This window comes from Candoia aspera, chromosome 2 (genome assembly GCF_035149785.1).
Source record: "Candoia aspera isolate rCanAsp1 chromosome 2, rCanAsp1.hap2, whole genome shotgun sequence".
Lineage (NCBI taxonomy): Eukaryota > Metazoa > Chordata > Lepidosauria > Squamata > Boidae > Candoia > Candoia aspera.
In genome coordinates, this window is record NC_086154.1 from 201,029,812 (window position 1) to 201,050,184 (window position 20,373).

Below are 20,373 nucleotides of genomic sequence, written 5' to 3' on the forward strand. Positions count from 1 at the left end.
AGACGGAAGAGTAGTATAGGTGAATGACATGGTACCCATGAGAGAAAAGTTTCTGGGATCACAGTCTGAATTATCTAGATGATGGACTGCTGAAACACCATGCACTGCACTTCACAAAGATTAATAAAAATGGCTGACGCACAGTAAGCTAAATTAGAAGGTTTTAAATTGAGACCTGTGGGGGTTAGAAATGAAAGCCTTGAAGTAAGGCTCTGAGATAAAGACTTGTATACTGTAGAAGGCAGAAGGGGTGTTGCTGTTGCTATAACAGGGCCTCTGAAACTACTTAATGAAAAATCAGAAAGAACATCATTTTAGAAAGGGTCATGACCTTGATCTATGTACTAATGTTCAGAGCATGGAAAATAAAATGAGATGTACTTAGTAAAGGAAAGCAAATTAAAAATAATGGAAACCTAGGTCAGATGATTTCTACAACTAGAAGAGAATAACTGAAGGACACAATTTATTCAAAAGGAAACAACAGACATATAAATAGACCTGTATGTTAAAAATATTCATACTTCCTCAGAAATCCAAGGAGTGAACATAGTGATACTAAAAATAATATCTGGATTAAAATATGTAGAGGAATGATCAAAAGTAACATTGCTGCTGATGTCCACTATCACAACACAAGCACAGAGAAAAGATGTGTATTATGTTATACAAAAACACATTGTAGAACTTTCAAAGAGGCATGAAGTAAATGTGAAAGGGTTTTTTTTAATTACCTTACACATGTTGGGAGACACACTTAAGCATGATCCAGGAAATGTCCAGGAAATTTCTAATTTAAATTAGAATTACATTCTAATCTCCCCAATGGATTATTAGGATACTGTACATTAGTACTGTACTGTACTGTACTGTACATTAAGAGTTCAGTATCAGGTATCCTTGATACTAACCATGACAGGATGTGAATAATGGATTTAAGTTAAAAGATGATAAATTCCACTGAATTGGGGTGGGAGACCCCTTCCAAATGATCAGAAAAGTTCGTTAAGTGAACCAATTACACAGTGAGGTAGTGGGCTGTCCTTCGCTAGATGTATTCAAATAAAGGCTAAACAGTCATCTGTCAAGGATGTTTTCATTTAGAATCCTGCAAGGGTCTGGACTCAATTAGAAAGTTGGGGGGGGTTGCCTAATTATCCATTGGGGAGAACTTCTTAAATTCTGGATTTCAATTCATGGATCTGACTTCTTTGTCCTCAAGTACAATTGCCAAGCATAGTTAATCACTGGCACACATTAGAAAAATTATTTTTATATTTATTGTGATTTTGCCAACAAAAAATAAGTCCAAGTCTTACAGAAATTGAAAAAAAACAACCCACACTTGTGAACCCTTCTAAATTAAAGCAGTGATGATGCAACCAGCTCGTACTGTATTTTGATTCACAATTTCAGTTACTATATACATTACCTTTTTCCATGCTTTCCAATTAAGGAAATTATTGAATCATTGGTAATCTGGCATCCATTAGCAGAAAAACACTGTAAACTAAAGAAACAGTAGCAATTACTTTAATTTTTTCATATAATAAAGTGATATGCAGTTTAGTTGATTTGAGCCTGCTTCTTGTATTATAGATGTTGTCTTTCTTATTGTAGGAAAACTGAGGAGTGAATTCACACATCTATTTATGCACAAGAATTCTTTTCATGTCAATCCTCTTAACTCTCTGTAGTTTTATACAAGTATTTTCTTGTATAAAAATAACAGATTTTCTTACAATGAGAATGTTTTGATTAGGAAAATATAACATAAGATGTGGTCTTAAATATAGGCACCTGTACTGATCTATTTTTTTATAGTAAATGAAATAATATGAATACTGACCTTAGGAGATTGCAGCTACATTAAAGAAACATGCTAAATCATAATGTGGTTTGTTTTCACCTTAACACATTTAGGGCACCCATTATGATTTCATAATATGTGTGAATCAGACCAACATAACTTTTTTCAAAAAATAGGATTTTAAAAAATCCTGGCTTAGAGCCCAATACATGAATTCAACCAGCTTTAACCAAAGTTTTAATTAACCAAGCAGGTATGTCTATTTAGAAGTTGGTTCCACCTTGTTCAATAGGCTTCCTCTGAAGTAAGTACCAAGAGAGCACAGCTTAAATTCCATAACTTGATATTGCACCTTAATAAAATATAAGCAGTTCTTTTACTGGATTAAATAGAGTTAGCAAAATCAGAAAGGATGCTTGTAATTTTCACCAAACGTATTCACACTATAGACTTAGACATCTTCCATTTTTTATCCTATCATTCCCTCATCTCAGATGATGAATGCCAATAGAGAGGTATCCAAAATTGGACATTGAAGGGGAAAAAAAGGAGGGTTGTTATCAGCAGACATTATTATTATTGTTTATTTATTTATTAAATGTATATGCTGCCCAACTCCCAATGACTCTGGGTAGATACAAATAAATACATTAAAAACAATTTAAAGATATGACTATAGACCAAACTGAAGAATAAAGATGTCAAGGATGACCAAAAAAAAAAACTGACAGGAACAACAAGAAACAAATGCACACAACCCAAAAGGGCTTCACTCTTCCTCGCAAAAGGCCTGGGTGAAAAGCCAGATCTTCAAGGCCCTTCAAAATACCAGCTAGGTGGGGGTTATCCAGAACTCAGGATGAGGACCTCATTCCAGAGGGCAGGTACTGCTACAGAGAAGGCACACTTACAGTGTTCCAATCAATGGTATTGTTTAACTAACAGAACCTGGAGCATGCCAATCCTGCCAGATTGAATCGGCCAGGCAGATACTGTGGGAGACAAGCAGTCCCTCAAGTAACCAGGCCCTATGTCATGTAGGCTTTTTAGGTAATAACCAACACCTTGAAGCAAACTGGCAACCAGTGCAGTTCACAAAGCAGAGATGTTACATGGGCATATTGAGGTATGCCCATCACTGCCTGTGCTACTGCATTCTGGACCAGATGAAGTTTCCTGGTGGTCTTCAAGGGCAGCTTCATGCAGACAGCAATGCAGTAGTCAAGCCATGAGGTGACCAGGGCATGAGCAAGTAGAATCATCAGGGAGAACCCCCAGATTAACAGAAGAGAAAAGGAGAGAGAGAGAGAAATCAACAATAAATTGCTCATGAATTAACTAATGTCTTATTGAGAGAAGAACAGAACAATATAATGAGTGAAACTGAATTATCTTGGCAGAAAGTAGGGCAGGGCATTCCAAACTGCAACTTTTGTTGCAGGTGTCACACTCCTATGCAATCTCTGATGTGATTAGTCTAATTGGCCTCTCCCATTGTTTTGCAAATGGTTGTACAAAATGGTGGTATAAGTATTCAGTGGCATAGGGGTATTCAGGGTTTTTCTCATACCTTCTAGAAGCTTTTACTAGGGCAATGAGTCCTAAATCAGTAGCTCCTGTCCAACTTATATCTACAACTGCCAAGTTATGGCAAAAGGTGCTTGCATGAAGTAGAACTCTGTCTCCTTTAAATCCAGAACCACTGCAGTTTTTTATATTCAGTTCCTAAATACAAAACGGGGGGAAAAAAGGAAATTGCAATGAGTTGACAGAAACAATTATTTTATTAATGTTTCTGATACATCAATCACCTTGTTTATTATGTCAGTGCCAAGCTTCAGTTGTAAAGCAAAAAAAGTGCTTGGAAGCTGGGACCTGTCAGAAATTCCTTACAGCAGCTGCTTCTTTCCTGGGATCTCACAACTGCAATGTGGTCCTGGGAAAAATGTGTCTGGTTTAAGAAACTGCTGATAGGTGCTTCAGGCAAACCCATGTATGCTCCAAAGTATCCCTTGAATCAAACACTGCCCAATCCTACTGTTTCCATTTACAACAGGATGGTTAGAAGAAAAAATAGAGTTCATTACAGTAAACTTCCCTTCAAATTAAATTCTAGACAAAGTTTTTGTAACAATCATATCAAAGAATCAAAGGTTCATAAAGATTATCCAGATTCCATTACTATAGCTTTTACTTCATGCTCAGGTCTATGCCTCATGGCAGCTATTCAATTCTACATGATTTATGAGAGACAAAAGAAACAGAAGGAGAAAAAGATACTGTATCTGCAGTTCTCAGTGTGTTTTTGTTCTCTCCAGTTCTTCTGTCAGCTTCCATCATAATTACTCAAAATGTTTCTACTTCAGGGATAAACAAAAGCACCTCTTGATTTCAGCTGCACTAACAATATATAATTTGTATAGAATGGCTCAGGAAGACACTGTCTTGCAAAGGTTTAACAATAAATCAAACATCACTTTTCTTTTTAAATTGTATTTATTCTACTTACGTTATTAATTTCTAAGCTGTTATTCTGCAGTGTGCTAAATGTACTGTCTCTTATGATCTTTTAATAAAAAAATAGTTTCTCCTTAGGCTTTTCTCATCTTAAAGTGCCATTTGAACATTAATAAATCTTAGTGGAATATTGATACTAGACGGGTGATTACAAAAATGGCTCAAGTAAGAAATCATTTCTTGAAATAGCAATAGGATTAATTAAAGTTGCAACCTTGGAGCTCCTAGCTTGGCATCTTGGATTGGTTGGATTTCCTTTTCCAATATCAAAGAAAAACTTCATTTTTGGATGGTAACCCTAGCTGCTGGGTCTTTCCAATTCGGGATCAGGCCATGGGTCAAGTTGGAAGAATTACATATCAACCACCATACTTCCAACCTGAGGATAAAATAAAGGCATCCCTGGAGCTGGTTAAATTAACTTACTCCTTTTGCAAGATAAAAGCATGCAGGAAGAACAAAGCATGCTGCCCCACCCCACATACAGTATATCCTCTTGGGAGGACCTCAAAAAAAGACTAGGCCAACATTTAGCTCTCATTTCTATTACCACACTCTGAAATTATATTGCTTGAAGCAAACTGCCAGTTTGTTATGGCAAATCCTGAATTACAATTTTTGATAACTCCCAAGCTAAGTGGGAGTTTCCTTTGGACTGCTTTGCTACTTAATTGATAAACAGAAAAATAAATCCCATATCAAGGATTAGCTACTGGTTTTTTTGCTTAAGTGATTATGATCCAAAACTGAAAAAATGAGGAAGACAAATATCTACCTCTCCCTCACTTGGAAGGAAAGCAGCTTCTTAAACTGACAGCAGCAGTTCAGCTGACAGCTTTGTCCAAATTTAGTCTGGATATAAAGAAAACCAAACCAGGCTTGTCATCATTTTAAAAACTCTTAAGATTCGGTGCCACTAGGCTATCTCGTTCTTCTGAATGCTGCATGTCCTTGAATTTAATTTTTGGCCTTTTATATAATTCATTACTTGTCTATGCCGATAATACTTTATTCACAATAAAGACTGGAATTATTTGAAACAGAAAACTTATGCATGTAACCCTAACTATCATAAATGTATTAGAAATTAATATATATGCACTTGAATATTATTTACATTAGATAAGTATATATCAAATTATAACTGTTAATGCTTTTACATATTCATTCTTTTTTCTATTGTATTTTTTTACTTTGTTATGCATTTTTTATGTTTTTTTCTTTTTTGAAAATGTATATAGTCACATTATAATTATCTTAGTGTTTTCTTTTCTTATTCTGTTATTTTAAAATAAAATAAAATAAACAGAAAATTTAGTCTTGTAAAATATTCAAGCTGAATGGATTAATAAATTTAATATATGTACTGTTGCTATATGAGATCATGCCCTAATAACGTTATCAGTTACTACAGCAAACAGTCATCCTATTTTTCTATATGGCATTTAACTATATCATTATTAAAGGATTCACTTTTTATAAAAAGATGCAACAAGAGTTTCAATAATTTATTTTTATAAATAGACATTTTGTGAATTATTGACTATTTGGGGTGTCTTTAACACATACAGATGAGGTCATATTATTATTTATGCTTCATTGAAAAATCAAAGTTAAAAAAATTAAACTTCAAAATTTGGGGGTAAAAATAGGTAAAGAATTTTTGAGCACATATGTTAGACAACCCACCTTAGAACTGTATAAAGCTTTTATGAACACTAAATAGGACTGTAGTGCCTTCTACACACTTAAAACATTGAATTGTATAAAGCAAAGGTAATGAGAGCTGATGAAAAACCTGGTAAATTAACCTATTGGCTGAAACTGTTAAAAAGTTGTAATGTTATTTCTACTATTAAGGATTCCCAGAGTAAAGTATATAATGATTTTAATGCAATATATTAATCTAAAATACATTCTTGATTGTACAAAATTGAGTCAAATGCAGCCAAGGAAGAAATTACCACTTTTTATATAATATAGCTCTTCCTAAGAATATACACAATCAAGTTGCTTATTTAGCTGCATTCCTCTCTAATGGATACCAGGAAAAGAGGAGTTGGAATGATTATATATTTAAATAAACAATTACAGTCATAAAGCACATCACATGACCACATCACTTAGCAACAGCAGTCTTGGTCGCCATCATTAAACAAGGACCACACAGGTCATTAAGCAAGGATCTCACATGACCCCTACTTCCAACTTCCTGCCACCTTCCCCATTGACTTTGCTCATGGGAAGCTGGTAGAAAATGCTGGAAATCATTATCATGTGACCGCAGGCATGCTGTGACAGCAGGAACTACGAGGGCCTGTCATAAGTACCATTCGTTCAGCATCATCGTTAGCTCTGAACAGTTGCTGAATGAATGGTCATTACCCAAGGCCTACCTGTATTGCATTGGCTGCAGCTGTTACTTATGTACATTGACTTGATGTACATCAACCACAGGGGTTGGTAAATTTAAAAATTCATAAATAAATATTGAGTGGTGTAAAACATAGATTGAATCCTTTGCCCTAATATTACTGGAGGTCTATAATGATGCATTTTTAAAAAACAGCTTTTCCTCCTTCTTTAGTTAGACTATAACTGTTGTTGTGCAAGCTACCATCCACTTTCTTTGTTAAATATTGATGCAAATTATTGACAGTAACCCTGGCACACACATTAGGTAAAGGTAAAAGTTTCCCTTGACATTAAGTTCAGTTGTGTCTGACTCTAGGGGGCGGCGCTCATCTCCATTTCAAAGCCAAAGAGCCGGCGTTTGTCCATAGACACTTCCGTGGTCATGTGGCCGGCATGACTAAACGGAACGCCGTTACCTGCCCGCCGAAGCAGTACCTATTAATCTACTCATACTGGCATGTTTTCGAACTGCTAGGTTGGCAGGAGCTGGGACTAGCAACGGGAGCTCACCCCGTCACACGGATTCAAACCGCTGACCTTCCGATCGGCAAGCTCAGAAGCTCAGCGGTTTAACCCGCAGCGCCACCATGTCCCTATTCGCACACATATTACAGATATATTAATTTGATTTTGGAACCCCTGATCTGTCTTATTAGATAAAAGGAAGACATGTTCAGTATAAGAACAAGTGGACTGAATGCAAGCTGTTATTAATGCAGTTGATATGTTATGTCTTATACAATATTGTACATTGTACAAAAATATTTATATTGTACAACGTAAGTAATTTATCAGGTTATTCAATTCACTGGAATGTCTAACATTTCCTGCAGGCTCTAATGTTTCTATGAAACTTTGTAAAAAGTAGAGTTCCATTTGTTGTTTGAGTACTTTAAATATCTCCTGATAATCCCATTATAATCTCCTGGTGATAATTCCAAGGAAACTTTCATCATGTGTAGACAGAAATACATCAAATTTTAATCTCAGATAAAAATTGTCAAAAGCAGATGGTTAAAAATTCTGTTGAATTTATAGAAAAGTTAAACATGATTAATAAAGCAAAAATATATTAATAATAGATATGACTTTAAGGCTGATATATTTACTTAGAGGTATGCCTCACCTAATACCTCTAAATTATTATAAGCAGAATGAAAAATAAAAAAAATGAAAAAGTTCTTCTATAGGAAAGAGAAACCCCTAAATTTTCTTCATTTGTGTGTGTGTGCCTTCAAGTCAGTGCTGACTCCTGGCAAGTGCCTGGACTAGTCTCTGCAGTTTTCTTGGCAAGGTTTTTCAAAAGAGGTTTGCCGTTGCTTCCTTCCTAGAGCTGAGAGTGAGTGACTGGCCCAAGGTCAGCCAGCTGACTTCAGGTCCAGGTGGGACTAGAACTCCCAGTCTCCCAATTTCTAGCCTGATGCCTTAACCACTACACCAAACTGGCTCTCTTCCTTCCATTATGGCTATTCAAAATTTGGTCCATATACATTAGTAGCATTTAAATATCCTGAATTATTGTTAGTATTGGAATATGTTTTGGATGATTCCAGGTCTACAGTATTTTGGGTGACCATTTAAGGAGCATCACTAACATGGATATTAATCCTTCACAAGAACTCTGCAGTAAAGAATGTCCCATATTGACCAGTCAGTGGCTAATAGCTTTAAACATTGCTATGTGTATTTCTTATGATCTTAAGATGAAACTAATTCAATAAAATATTTACTTTCATGTCTATTGGGCACCCCACAGAATGTTTAAAAAGAATTGGCTGTCAACTTGATCATGCTGGAAGAGTAAAAAAGGAGAAACTCTTCTATAGTGGGTTTGTTCCACTATAGCCCTGCTTTGGTTTAACAGCCATATGTTTGGTAATATGGAGTTACAGAGGTAAAAATGGGTTGAAAATGGGAATGTACTTTCAAATTATATACCAAAAATTGGAATATAGGAAGAATCATCATTTATGAAGCTTGGGTTATAGCAAAAAAATTTCACTTCAGTGTTGAAAAGACAATGCTATTCTAAATATGTATTTTTGGATCAATGATCATATTCACTTTCTGTTTATGAAGTGTCTCTCTATTAATGCAATAGTTAGAGTGATCTGTATTATTTTGTGTTGTCAGATTTTAAGCTGGTTATATTTAGGTCAAACCTAATAAGTGTAAGTGAACTTCCGTGCATAATACAGGACTTATCGCTCTTCCCTACAGTCCTTTAAAATTTTTACCTGAGGAGCCCTCCAGTACCTATTCCGAGGACTTAGAAGAGAGAATTAAATAAGATCTCCTTGGGTGTTCTTGGATGGAAGAGATTCTACAAGAGGAGGAACTAATTGGATAAAAATATCTAATCTACCCTTACTCATACTTCATTGCAAATCAGAATTAATATAAATATGGAAACCTCAATGAAGTGAGTAGAGCTTGGCTTTAAATAGACTATATTTTTCATTTCCTGAAGTTGATATTACTGATATTGTATTAAAATGGGAAGAGTATAGCCCATTGTGAGCATCAGAACTCAGTAGTTTTATACTTATATTTTTATTTATATAATTAGCTGTCTACCTCCTCAAAGTTGAAAAAAAAAACCTTGAACAACACTGATGTTAAAACTATTGCTGAAAGAAGAAAAAATCAACCTCTATCTGATACTGAATATAGGACTACTGAATACAGGACTCCATTTCCTATTCTTCAGATGACTTCACTGGCTTTTCAGGAAGCAGGAAAGAAGAAACTTTATTTCTTATTTCACTGATATTATACTATGTTCACGCAGAATAGTAAAATTCAAAGTCTTAATAAAATTCTAATTAAAAATCATAAATATTTCTCAATTTACCATAATTACAAAAACAAAACCAAGCTTTATATCTAAAATGGACATTACCTTGAGAAATCCTTCACAGTACTGGAAAAATTGCTTTAGCCCAACCTCAGAAATTCTCTGATCTTTATCATGGCAATGATCAAGGGTGAAACGTTCAGGGTGGTGTTTCCCTAAACTAATCAACCAATCATCGTTCAAGCAGTGGCAATCTTTAAGTTGAATCTTCTTCCCTAGGGAAATAACCCAGTTTGTTTAGTTCAGGTTGATGTTTATTCATCAACTAGAAACTCTTTACAAAATTTCATTTATAAATGAGAATAAAACATTATTATTAATTTATTAATTAAATTATTAATTAAATTTATATCACCGCCAATCTCCTCCAATTAATATGCATTTACCAACATTCCCCAGCAAAGTTTAGGGCAAAATGTGTGATTTCCTTTTCTTTGGAGATGAATTGTGGAGACTGCTCACCACAATCATCCACTGAATTTGACAGGTGGAGATTTGAAGTTAGATTTTTTCCAAACCCTATTTTACATTCCAACCACTATATCTGATAGATCAACAGCATAGAAGACTCATGGGATACAGAGAAAGAACGTTGCAGTGTTATTTTGATGACACAGGAAAATGCCAGTGTAACTGTAATCAAATTTATCATACAAGTCAGGGCTGTACATCTCTTATTAATACATTATCCTGATGATTCCTATTGTATATCCATGTGGAGAAAGCAATTCCAACTTGGGTGTGCTAATGATACACCACATAATGTTACGAAAGTAGCGTTTTAAGAAATGTCTGCTAAGGCAGTCTCTAATGATAATTATTCATTTACTGAGTAAATTCTAAAAATCCCACTGAGTGAGGCAAAATAGCTTATTTAGCTCAGCCTCTTCTAAAGTAGCTCTTTGAATCACAAACTTTGTGTACCAAGTAAACACTAGGCAACATTCAAGCAGAAAAATTGAACGGTACCCCTCCTTTCATTCTAACTCAATTAAACACCTTGCTATAGAGTAATGAGGAAAAGGAGATAAACTGCTTTTATTAAAACTATGTGCAATCATTTCCAGAAGCAATGACAAGTGTTCAAGAATGACTGTGCTGATTCTTAAAAGTGTTTGCACACAGCAGAATTGGTTGGTTTTCTTCCATTAATGATTCTTCAGATCCAACCTTATACCTTTCAACATGCCACACAAATCTACAGCGTTGTCCCACGCATGTTTACACAGGTGCAAGCTCCATCAGAATCAGTGAAGTTTATTCCACTTTAGGTATACAGTACGAAGGACTACAGCTATAAATGTATACCATATAATAATATGGTACGGTATTTACCACATAGAACTATTTTGAAAATATATTGAAGGAAATCTTGAAATATAGACTATATATACTAGTAATAAAAGTGGCATATGACCAAATTGAGAACTCAAGATATTTGTAATTGCCAGCAGTTGGTATTTATAAATTGGCAGCTATCTAAAGTGAGACAATAACCAAGAGATTTAGGACAAGCAGTGGACAAGACCGAAGAACAAATCAGAACCAGAAGATAAGCTAGAAGGCAAGAAAAAGAAACAAACCATAAGTCACAACAATGGCCAAGATTAGAGGAAAACCAAAGAGTTCACAAGGAAGTAGTCTTGCAATGCTATCCAGAAGGATCCAATAACCATCCTAGCTAGGAGGAATGACCATTTAAAGAGTATCGCTAAGATAGATATTAATCCTTTGCAAGAACTCTGCAGTAAAGAATGTCCCATATTAACACTGGGTTAAGCTGGAAGTGGGAATCTGCCCTATTGTAGGGAGTAAGGAAAATTACCTTGACAAAAGTATGCAGGATCCATTGCCTAGGCAAAAGTGCACGAAGCACTTTTAAGTCCACAATAGTATTCAGCAGCAGCTCAGGCAAGACACCTCCCTAATTCACTGAACTATAAGACAGAGGTACCAGGTTGTTGTCAGCCCCAGTAAGCAGGCCAGACCAGGAGAACAAACTCCAAAGATAGGCAAATACTTCTTTTATTGAAACTGGCTGCAATAACAAAATCTTGCAAGTCTAAATTCATGGAAGTCATGAGGATCAATGGCTATTAGCCTTGATGGGAGACTAGTGTGCTTCCTTGTGCAGTTGGCCACTGTGAGAACAGACTGCTGGACTAGATGAGCTAGGGGTCCAATCCAGCAGGGCACTTCTTATGTTCTGAAGGGCCAGTCTGGGGACAGATCTATTCTTGAGAAGGTCTATTTATATCTCAAACTTGTACTACCACAGATCTCCCCCCAAGGAGGGACTCTGAGACGTTTACAATAAATTAATCAATTAAAACATCAAAACAATAATCATAATGTAACATAAAATATAATACAATATAAAATTTAAAAATAGAATAGAAATCCAGATGGCTGTAAAAGATCATAAATATGAGGGGAGCACTCTAAGGTGCCAGACATCCCCAAGAATGACTCCCCACATGCCCATCCCAAGCCTGGCAGCAAAGCCAAGTCTTCAGGGACTTCCTGAAGGTCAAAAGGGATGGAGCTTGCCTGACCTCCTGTGGCAGGATGTTCCAGAGGGCAGGTGCCACTGCAGAGAAGGCTCATTCCACCCCGCCAGATGGAATTCTTTTACAGACGGGGTCCGCAACATGCTCTCTCTGCATGACTGGGTGGGATGGGTTGATGTCATGGGGATGAGGGTCCCTCAGGTAACCTGGCCCCATGCCATGTAGGGCTTTAAAGGTAATAACCAACACCTTTAATTGGACCTAGAAGCAAACTGGTACCCAGTGCAGCTCTCTCTGCAAAGGTGTTATATGCACCCTTCTAGGGGCACCAAAAATAACCTGCACATCTGCATTCTGGACCAGCTGAAGCTTCCGGATACTCTTTAAGGGTAGCCCCATGTAGAGCACATTGTAATAGTCTATATGGGAGATGACCAGGGCATGAGTGACTGTTTGAAGGGCTTCCCGATCCAGGAAAGGGTGTAATTGGTGCACAACACAAAATGTTGTGCTATTTATGTGGTTGCTAACAGCTGACACTGACTAGCAGTGTCATTGATCATTAATCAATCAAAAAGTGCTTTATACACTATACTGAGCTTCTAAATGAAAGGCAGGATATCAAAGAGAGAGAGAGAGAGAGAGAGATTGCCTGTCTTCCAGGAGCTCAAGATTGTGGTTTGTTTTAATTTAACAACTTATAAGTCCCCAAGGTGTAAAGAACCTGAGCTTTGTTGCTCTTGACTGAAGAACCATTTGCTTTTAGATATACTTTGCTTCATTCCTAGAAGTAGATCCTACTATTCAGCTCCTCCATCAAGATTCCACAACCGGCAAACTGTGAGTGTGCGCTGGAAAGCGTTTGGCCTGAGAGATCAGAAAAAACACACACCAGGCATTTCTATAAAAGTAAATGTATTTACAGAAAGCACAAAAACATATTTACAGGCCCATGCATTCACACGCACAGAGGTGAGAGGACTGGAAGGAGGGGCTACAGAAAGGAAACTGAAACTGTAACAAGCCCAGGCAAATTCCTTCCAGGCAATTTCCTTATATGGTCATTCTTTTCACACCCAACCTGAGGATACTTAAGTTTGACCTGTTCACCCTGCCAGAGTGATTTGTTACCATAGTAACTTAATGGCTTGTTCCTTGCAAAAACAAAGAAATACCAACACAAACAACAAAGTGTTGTTGAACTCAGGAGCTAGTTAGTTTTTCACTGCTTGACTCTAGATAGAACACTTAAGTTACCAGGGCAAGTGTTAAAAAGCACAATACAATTCTTATCCAAAAAAATAACTGAAATCATACATAAAGTTTCACATGCCCTAGCTTAAAATTACAATTGCATTTCTAAGATTTTTGCCTCTGTCTTTTTTGCTGTTAGGTGAAACAGTTTTAATTTTCAACTGAAAAAGGATCTTATTTCCCAGGGTTCATCCCAGCTGAGACCTCTCTTGTATTTTCAGCTTTTTCTCTTTGCTTAAGGAAGCAGTTCCTTCCTAGCTGATTCAGTCAGTTTATGTTAAGACACGAATGACTGATTTGCAGCTTCTGCATGTGAAAACAATTTCAGAAGAAAGGGAGATATTTACCCATAACGTAGCAAGGGTATCTAAACAATTTATTTTAATGAAATTGCTTTAATGCAGCAAGAAGCAATCTGATGCCCATTGTCAACAGCATTACAAGAAAAGAGTAAGTCAAGAAAAATCAAGAAAAGGACTTTCTTTGAATGGTTTGTTTTTTCTTGCACGTTTGTTGTGAAGTTATCACCACTTGGCTAGGGTACCTAGCAACAGAATCAGCATTAAGCTGTTGTGCGAACTTTCCAATCGCTTAGTCAGGAAACAGTGGGAATCTGATAATACCTTTTCCATCAAACAAATTTTATTCAGAGGCCTAAGTTTTCATGACCTGCAGTGAAAATTTAGGCCTTTGAATATATTTGTTGGTTGAAAAAGATGCTATCAGGTGCCTCCTGATTTTTTGCTACTATAGACTAACATGGCTCTTGTCCTACAATGGAGAAAACAAAAAGATTTCTTTGCATTTTTAAGAACCAATACATTATTACTTTATCTGGCAGAGTTGTTATGGCATTAGTATTTAAAACAAAAAGATAATGTTATATAATTTATATATTCTACTGTTAAGAGCTTGACAAATATGAAATGAATCTTTTATTCTTTCATCTATTTGATTTTCAGAAGTCCCAACAGGAGCCTTGAACTTTGCTCTTTCCTGCAGGAGAGAATTCGTGAGCCCAACCCAGCAAAAGCACTCATATGCAGTCACACCAGCTTACCACACTTCACTGTGACTGAAGTACAGGTAGTCCTCACTTAACAATGATAATTGGGACTGGCAACTCCATCATTAAATGACGTGGTCGTAAAGCGCAATGTCACATGATCATGCCAACTTACGATGGCAGCTGTGGCAGTCCCAGTTTCCATCGTTAAGCGAACCTTGAGTGGTTGCAGCATCCCATGGTCATATCATTGCCATTTGCAATCTCCTGCCAGGTTCCCCACTGACTTTACTTGTTGGAAGCCAGCAGTGAAGGTTGCAAATGGTGATCACGTGACCATGGGACATTGCAACTGTTGTAATTGCAAACTCGTTGCCAAGCGCCCAAATTGTGATCACATGACCGCAAGGATGCTGCAACAGCTGCAACTATGAAGAACAGTCATAAGTCCCCCTCATTCAGCGCCATTGTAACTTTGAGCGGTCACTAAGCAAGTGGTCATTCAACAAGGACTACCTGTAATACCTATCACCATCTAAAACAGATTCCCCTTAAATCTAGTATGCTTAGAGCTTAAACTTACCTGATTGTATCCCTGTTCAAGAGCTGGGCAGAACTCCTTTCTTCACTATAGATTCTCTCCAACTCTAGAAGCCTCAATAACCCTTTTCTTACTTTATTCTCAGAACAACCTACCTCTATATATTCATATTCCTCTATCCAACTTAATTTAGATACAGAAGAGAGCAATGGATCAACACAGAGATGGCTGCAAAAATGTATCCTCCACTGAATTTTATTTATTACATGTTTATACCAACCTTTCAAGAAGCTTAGGCACCATATCAAGGCTACCTCAGCTTTTGCTTTTTCTTCACAACAGTCCCATGAAATCTAGTAAGTTTTGTGACTGAGCAGGGCCTTAAAGCCAGCTCCCTTAGACCCTAATTAAACACTTCAGCCCAACTTTGTTTGGGATTTCCCAGCCAGCATTTACTCAATCTGGGAGTAAATGCTGGCTGGGAAATCTGGGATATATAGTATTAGTGCATCTAGATGGTGTCAAATTAGAACAAAATATGCTAAACACTGCAACATTGTAACTGGGCATAGCTTCCATGTATACCACAGAACTTGGCCTAAAGAGAATTAATTACAAAACAATAGAAAACTAGCTAAGTTTGTTTTCTACAGTGAGCAATAGATATACCCATTTAAATAAGGTAAAGCACCATTATGGCTAACAATAGTTTAAAGAAAAAATATCTCAAATATATACAGCATTAATAGCATTACATTTGTAAGAATCAGAACAATTTTTATGGCTAAAATTATAACCTGATATCTCTTTGCATTTAAGATGTTAGATTTGGTGGTGGTGTTTTGCTTGATACAAAGGGCTCAAAGCTCAAATGTTCTTACAGAGCACAATCACCTGCTAAAGCTGTGCAAACAAATGGTTACTGACTTAATCTTTAACTTTTTCCAAACAGGCCTACTCCCCCTATCCCCACACGCGCACACACACACACACACACACACACAAGGCGCTTGGAGGGAGATGACATTATCTGCGGACAGCTTTGGAGGTTCTTACACTTTATTTATTATTGCACTTCTGAGAAAGAAAGCGTGTTTGCTTATGTCAAGTATCACATTTTTTTACTTGTGCCAATCATATTATTGATCAGCATTTTCTTTCCTTTCCCTTTTCTTGTGAAGTTTTAGAACATTACAGTTTACATCATATGTGAAGAAAGCATTCGCTTTTTAGACAGTCAGAACTACTATAACAGAATGAAAGAACAGAAAAGATGATGTCTACTAATCTAAATGGAATTCGAATACTAACCAAATCAATGGGATGTCAGCAAAGGTCCAATAAATCAAACTCATTCTGAATTACTCGACTTCTTACATCCTCTGTTCTACATGTACAACTTATACTGAAACTTTTGTTAAAACTTACTTCTCCTTCCCTTTCCGCAAACTACTTCAGCCACTTTTTTGTGGGTTTTTTTGGGGGGGGGGTGTTATGATGCAAAGTTCATGCACCTTACAAAAACAAACCTAAAACATACCCCTTATGCAAAATTTCACACATTGCTGAAAGACAGAACTTGGCTGCATCTAATTGCCTGCCTGTGTTTATCCAAGGTGTCAAGTGTTTGGTTTGGAATTCACTGTGGGAACGAACACAAGCCTGGAGCTACTCACCTAGAGCAAATTACCTTCTATTTGTTTTCCTTTATAGCAACTATCCAAAGCATTTTCCAGTTTTTAGAAGTTCATCTGCAGCACCAAATCCCGTGCTGCACACCTGTTTTCTGTAGCTAGTTTTAAGAGGAACCTTAAAGCAATATCTCATGCATTTTTTTCCCTTCGACTAATTAGAGAAACAGGCACCTTAAACCAATATGGCAGTGCTTGGGACAGGTGGGGATGCATTTGCCTGTGCAAAATGAGTGGGGAGAAGAAGCCATACATTTCGTTCATTACCTTTTAAACTTCAGTAACCCAACCTTCTTTGACACTTTCACAGTCCTAACAGTTAATGTCAGTGTTTTCTACAATAATGGACCACTTCATAGACGTTTGGAAAATGAAAGGGTCACCCAGTTAAATAAGTACTCTCTCCCTGTGTTTTCATCTTTGAGCATGGAAGTTCACATAGCAAATACAATTATGATTTTAGCTGTATTTGTGTATGTCTTCCCATCCCCTCCATTTTTAAAGACATTTTTAAACCAAATTTTGTACCAAACATTGTAACCCAAAATCAAGTATTTACTTACCAACTTCAATTATTTTATGTGCCCAACGCCATAACAACAACTTACAAACTTGCTGGCCAAGAATGTTTTTCGGCACAAATTTTTGATTACTAAAAGCTGAGGAAGAGCATCCAGCCCAATGAAATCCCATATTCAGGAATTCTTTGTCATATTTCCTGTTTGCCTTTTCTTTTTGGATTGCTTGTGCAAGACCATAGTTCCACTTAGCACAGCACATATAGACCCACAGTTGGTAAATGCACTATTGTCAGTTTTAATTTAATTTTAATACATTGTGTCATGAGTGCCGTTGAGCTAAAGTCATCAGCGCAATGGCACTCATGACAATGACAAGGAAATAGGTGAAGGGGTACAAGTTAAGTAGCCATCAACCTACAACGACTAACGGCCAACAAACAATAGCCAAAGGAATCACGGAGCCACCCAAACCATCAGCGGCAATACAACGGGGATCGCCCAGCTGAAAGCAATCAGCAGAAGAATGGAAACCTGCCGATGGGCGATCCCGGAAACCCTCACCCACCGGCAGGGCAACGCATGGGACAAAGGGGGGTGACGTGACCGTGAGCGAGGGGGCGCTGACCGGCGCGGGGTATTTAAACCCCGCACCGGCGCGCTCCTGTCACTCTCAGCTTTTTTCTACCAACGCTGTACCTGCCCTGCAATAAACCAGAGCCTGATTCGCAAACCAGTGTCTGATTGTTATTCAGGGGGAGGCAGCGCATGACATAAAGCTGAGAGTCATAAACTCAGCCTCGCCGAGCCCCACCGGACGACAACGAGCCGCGGGAGGAGTAGACGGCGAGAAGACCAGCAAGATGAGGCCGGAACGGCGCGGGCAAGGAAGGCGAGCCGCGCGGCAAGAGACAGAGGAGGACCGACCAAGGCCAGAGGCACCGCGGACTCCCGGAGCCATGGACGCCCACCCAACCCGACCCGAGCCTCAGCTCCAACCCCAAGGGGAGATGGCGACGGAGGCAACCCGACCGCGGGAGGGAGCAGCACGACTTCCGAAACCAGCGGAGGACCCCGCGCCCCACATCGCACCCCAGCAACGGGCGTGGAGCGACAGCCCCACGGCGCTCGACACGGAGGAGGACGACGGAGACACCCATCAGACGGCGGAGGAAGCGGACCCGCGGCAGAGGGACGATGAACCCCGCCGGCAACCCACCCCCGAGGACGCGCCAACGGAACCGGCCCCAGCGGCGGCGCGGGCTGTGGACGAGGAGGCACGAGCTGAACTCGCGGCCATGCGGGCTCAGCTGACGGAACTCCGGACCATGCTCCAGGCGCTTATGCCCCCCGCGCCACCCAACGACGTCCCCGCACAAGCCCACACCCCGAGCGAAGCATCGAACCCACACGGGCCAGCGGAGGGCCAGCAGACGGCACAGGCGGCCGACACCACACCCCGAGAAGCGAGAGGCGGGGCCGCACAAAACGCCCGGGCCCCAAAGGACTTTCCCATCTTCTTCGATGGGACCCCCACAAAACTCTCGTTTTTTGTGACCAACGCTAGGGAGTTCATGGGGAGGCACGGACACTCCTATGACTCCAAGGCCGACAAGATCGCCGCCGTGGCGATCAAACTCCAAGACAGGGCGGCGGACTGGTACGTCCAACTGTACGAGTCCAGCTCCCCCGCCCTCGCCACCTTCCCTGCTTTCATCAAAGAGATGAAAGACTACTTCGAAGACCCCCTAGCCAAAGTGCGGGCGAAAAGCGCACTCCAAAGACTTAAACAGGGCACCCGCACGGTCCCTGACTACGCCCTGGAGTTCAAAGCCCTCGCGGGGAAGGTCAGCGACTGGTCCGAGACCACCCTGCTGGAAATCTTCAAAAGGGGGCTCAACCGCGACGTTCTCCAATGGGCCCTCTACCGCGACGACCCAGAAACGTTACACGGGTGGATCCACCTCGCGGGGAAAGCCGAACACGCGCACCGCACCTTCCTCATGACAACCACGGAAGACACAAACGATGCCGGGAAAAAGGTACCCGCACCACACGGGGGGATGGCCGGCCCCATATACCCTAAAAAGAAGTTCAACCGGGAGCCCTGCGGGAGGTGTGGCAAATTAGGGCACAAGACGGCGGATTGCTTCGCCAACCGACCGCCGACCAGCGCGCCCAAGCCCACCCCGAAAATTAGCCCCAAACCACCCAACCCGGGGCCGCCGCCTCACCGCCGAATGACCGTGGCCACAGCGACACCGAAAGAGAGCTGGGACGCTTACTGGGGGGAAGAGGACAATCCCGACCCCGACCAGCCGGCGGGAAATGCTCCCCGCCTGCTCTGAGACGCGTGGCGAGGCAGGCGGTGGGACAGCAACGCGGACCACCTCAACGAAACGACAAAAGCTCCGTAATATTGGCAGCAATTCAACTCTCCACCGGAAACGGAGCCACCACGGCCGCGGCACTAGTGGACTCGGGGTGCTCAAAAAACCTCATCCACCCCGACCTAGTCGCCAAACTCGACCTCCGCTGCTTCCCCCTCCCCACGCCGCTGGCATTCCACCAGCTGGACGGCTCTACAGCGGGAGGGAAACCAGCCACGCTACAAACCGAGCCGGTCACCCTGCAAATGGGCACTCACACTGAGCGCACATCGTTCGTAGTCACGCACATCGGACGGCCCATTGCAGTCCTGGGGATGCCATGGCTCGCGAAAAACAACCCGCGGATCAACTGGGCGACCCGTACCTTCACATTCGGCGACGGCGAGTATCGAGCACCAGTTCCAGCCGGCAAAAGCAACCCCATGGTAGGACGAGCGGAGGCGACCACACAAGACAACGCCGCTAACCCAGCAGACCTACCAGAACAATACGCCGACTTCTCCGAGGTCTTCGGAGAGGCAGAGGCTGACCAACTACCCCCCCACCGCAAGACGGATTGCCGGATCGACCTACTGCCCGACGTCCCCTTACCTCGACCAAAAATCTATTCGATGACCCCGAAGGAGATGGCAACCCTCCGGGAGTTCATCGATAAAAACCTAGACAGGGGATTCATAGAGCCAGCATGCTCACCGGTCGGAGCCCCCGTCTTATTCCGGGAGAAGAAAGACGGGACCCTACGGCTCTGTACCGACTACCGGGGCCTAAACGCGGCTTCCCTGTCCAACAAATACCCCTTACCCCTGGTGAAGGACATGCTCGCCCACCTGTCCACGGGCAAAGTCTTTTCCAAATTGGACCTTC

The 20,373-nt window shown here is 40.2% G+C and overlaps 1 protein-coding gene across 1 annotated transcript in view; it reads right to left on the reverse strand.

The window, feature by feature from the left end:
• The window catches only part of LOC134492554 (F-box/LRR-repeat protein 2-like), a 55,053-nt gene that overhangs the window by 23,364 nt on the left and 11,316 nt on the right, over positions 1 to 20,373 (reverse strand). The window contains exons 2-4 of the mRNA XM_063296712.1: positions 9,645 to 9,814; positions 3,381 to 3,535; positions 1,433 to 1,510 (exon numbers count right to left, since the gene is read on the reverse strand). Of these exons, the coding sequence (XP_063152782.1) occupies positions 1,433 to 1,510; positions 3,381 to 3,535; positions 9,645 to 9,814 (403 nt within the window). The remainder of the gene's footprint in view (positions 1 to 1,432; positions 1,511 to 3,380; positions 3,536 to 9,644; positions 9,815 to 20,373) is intronic.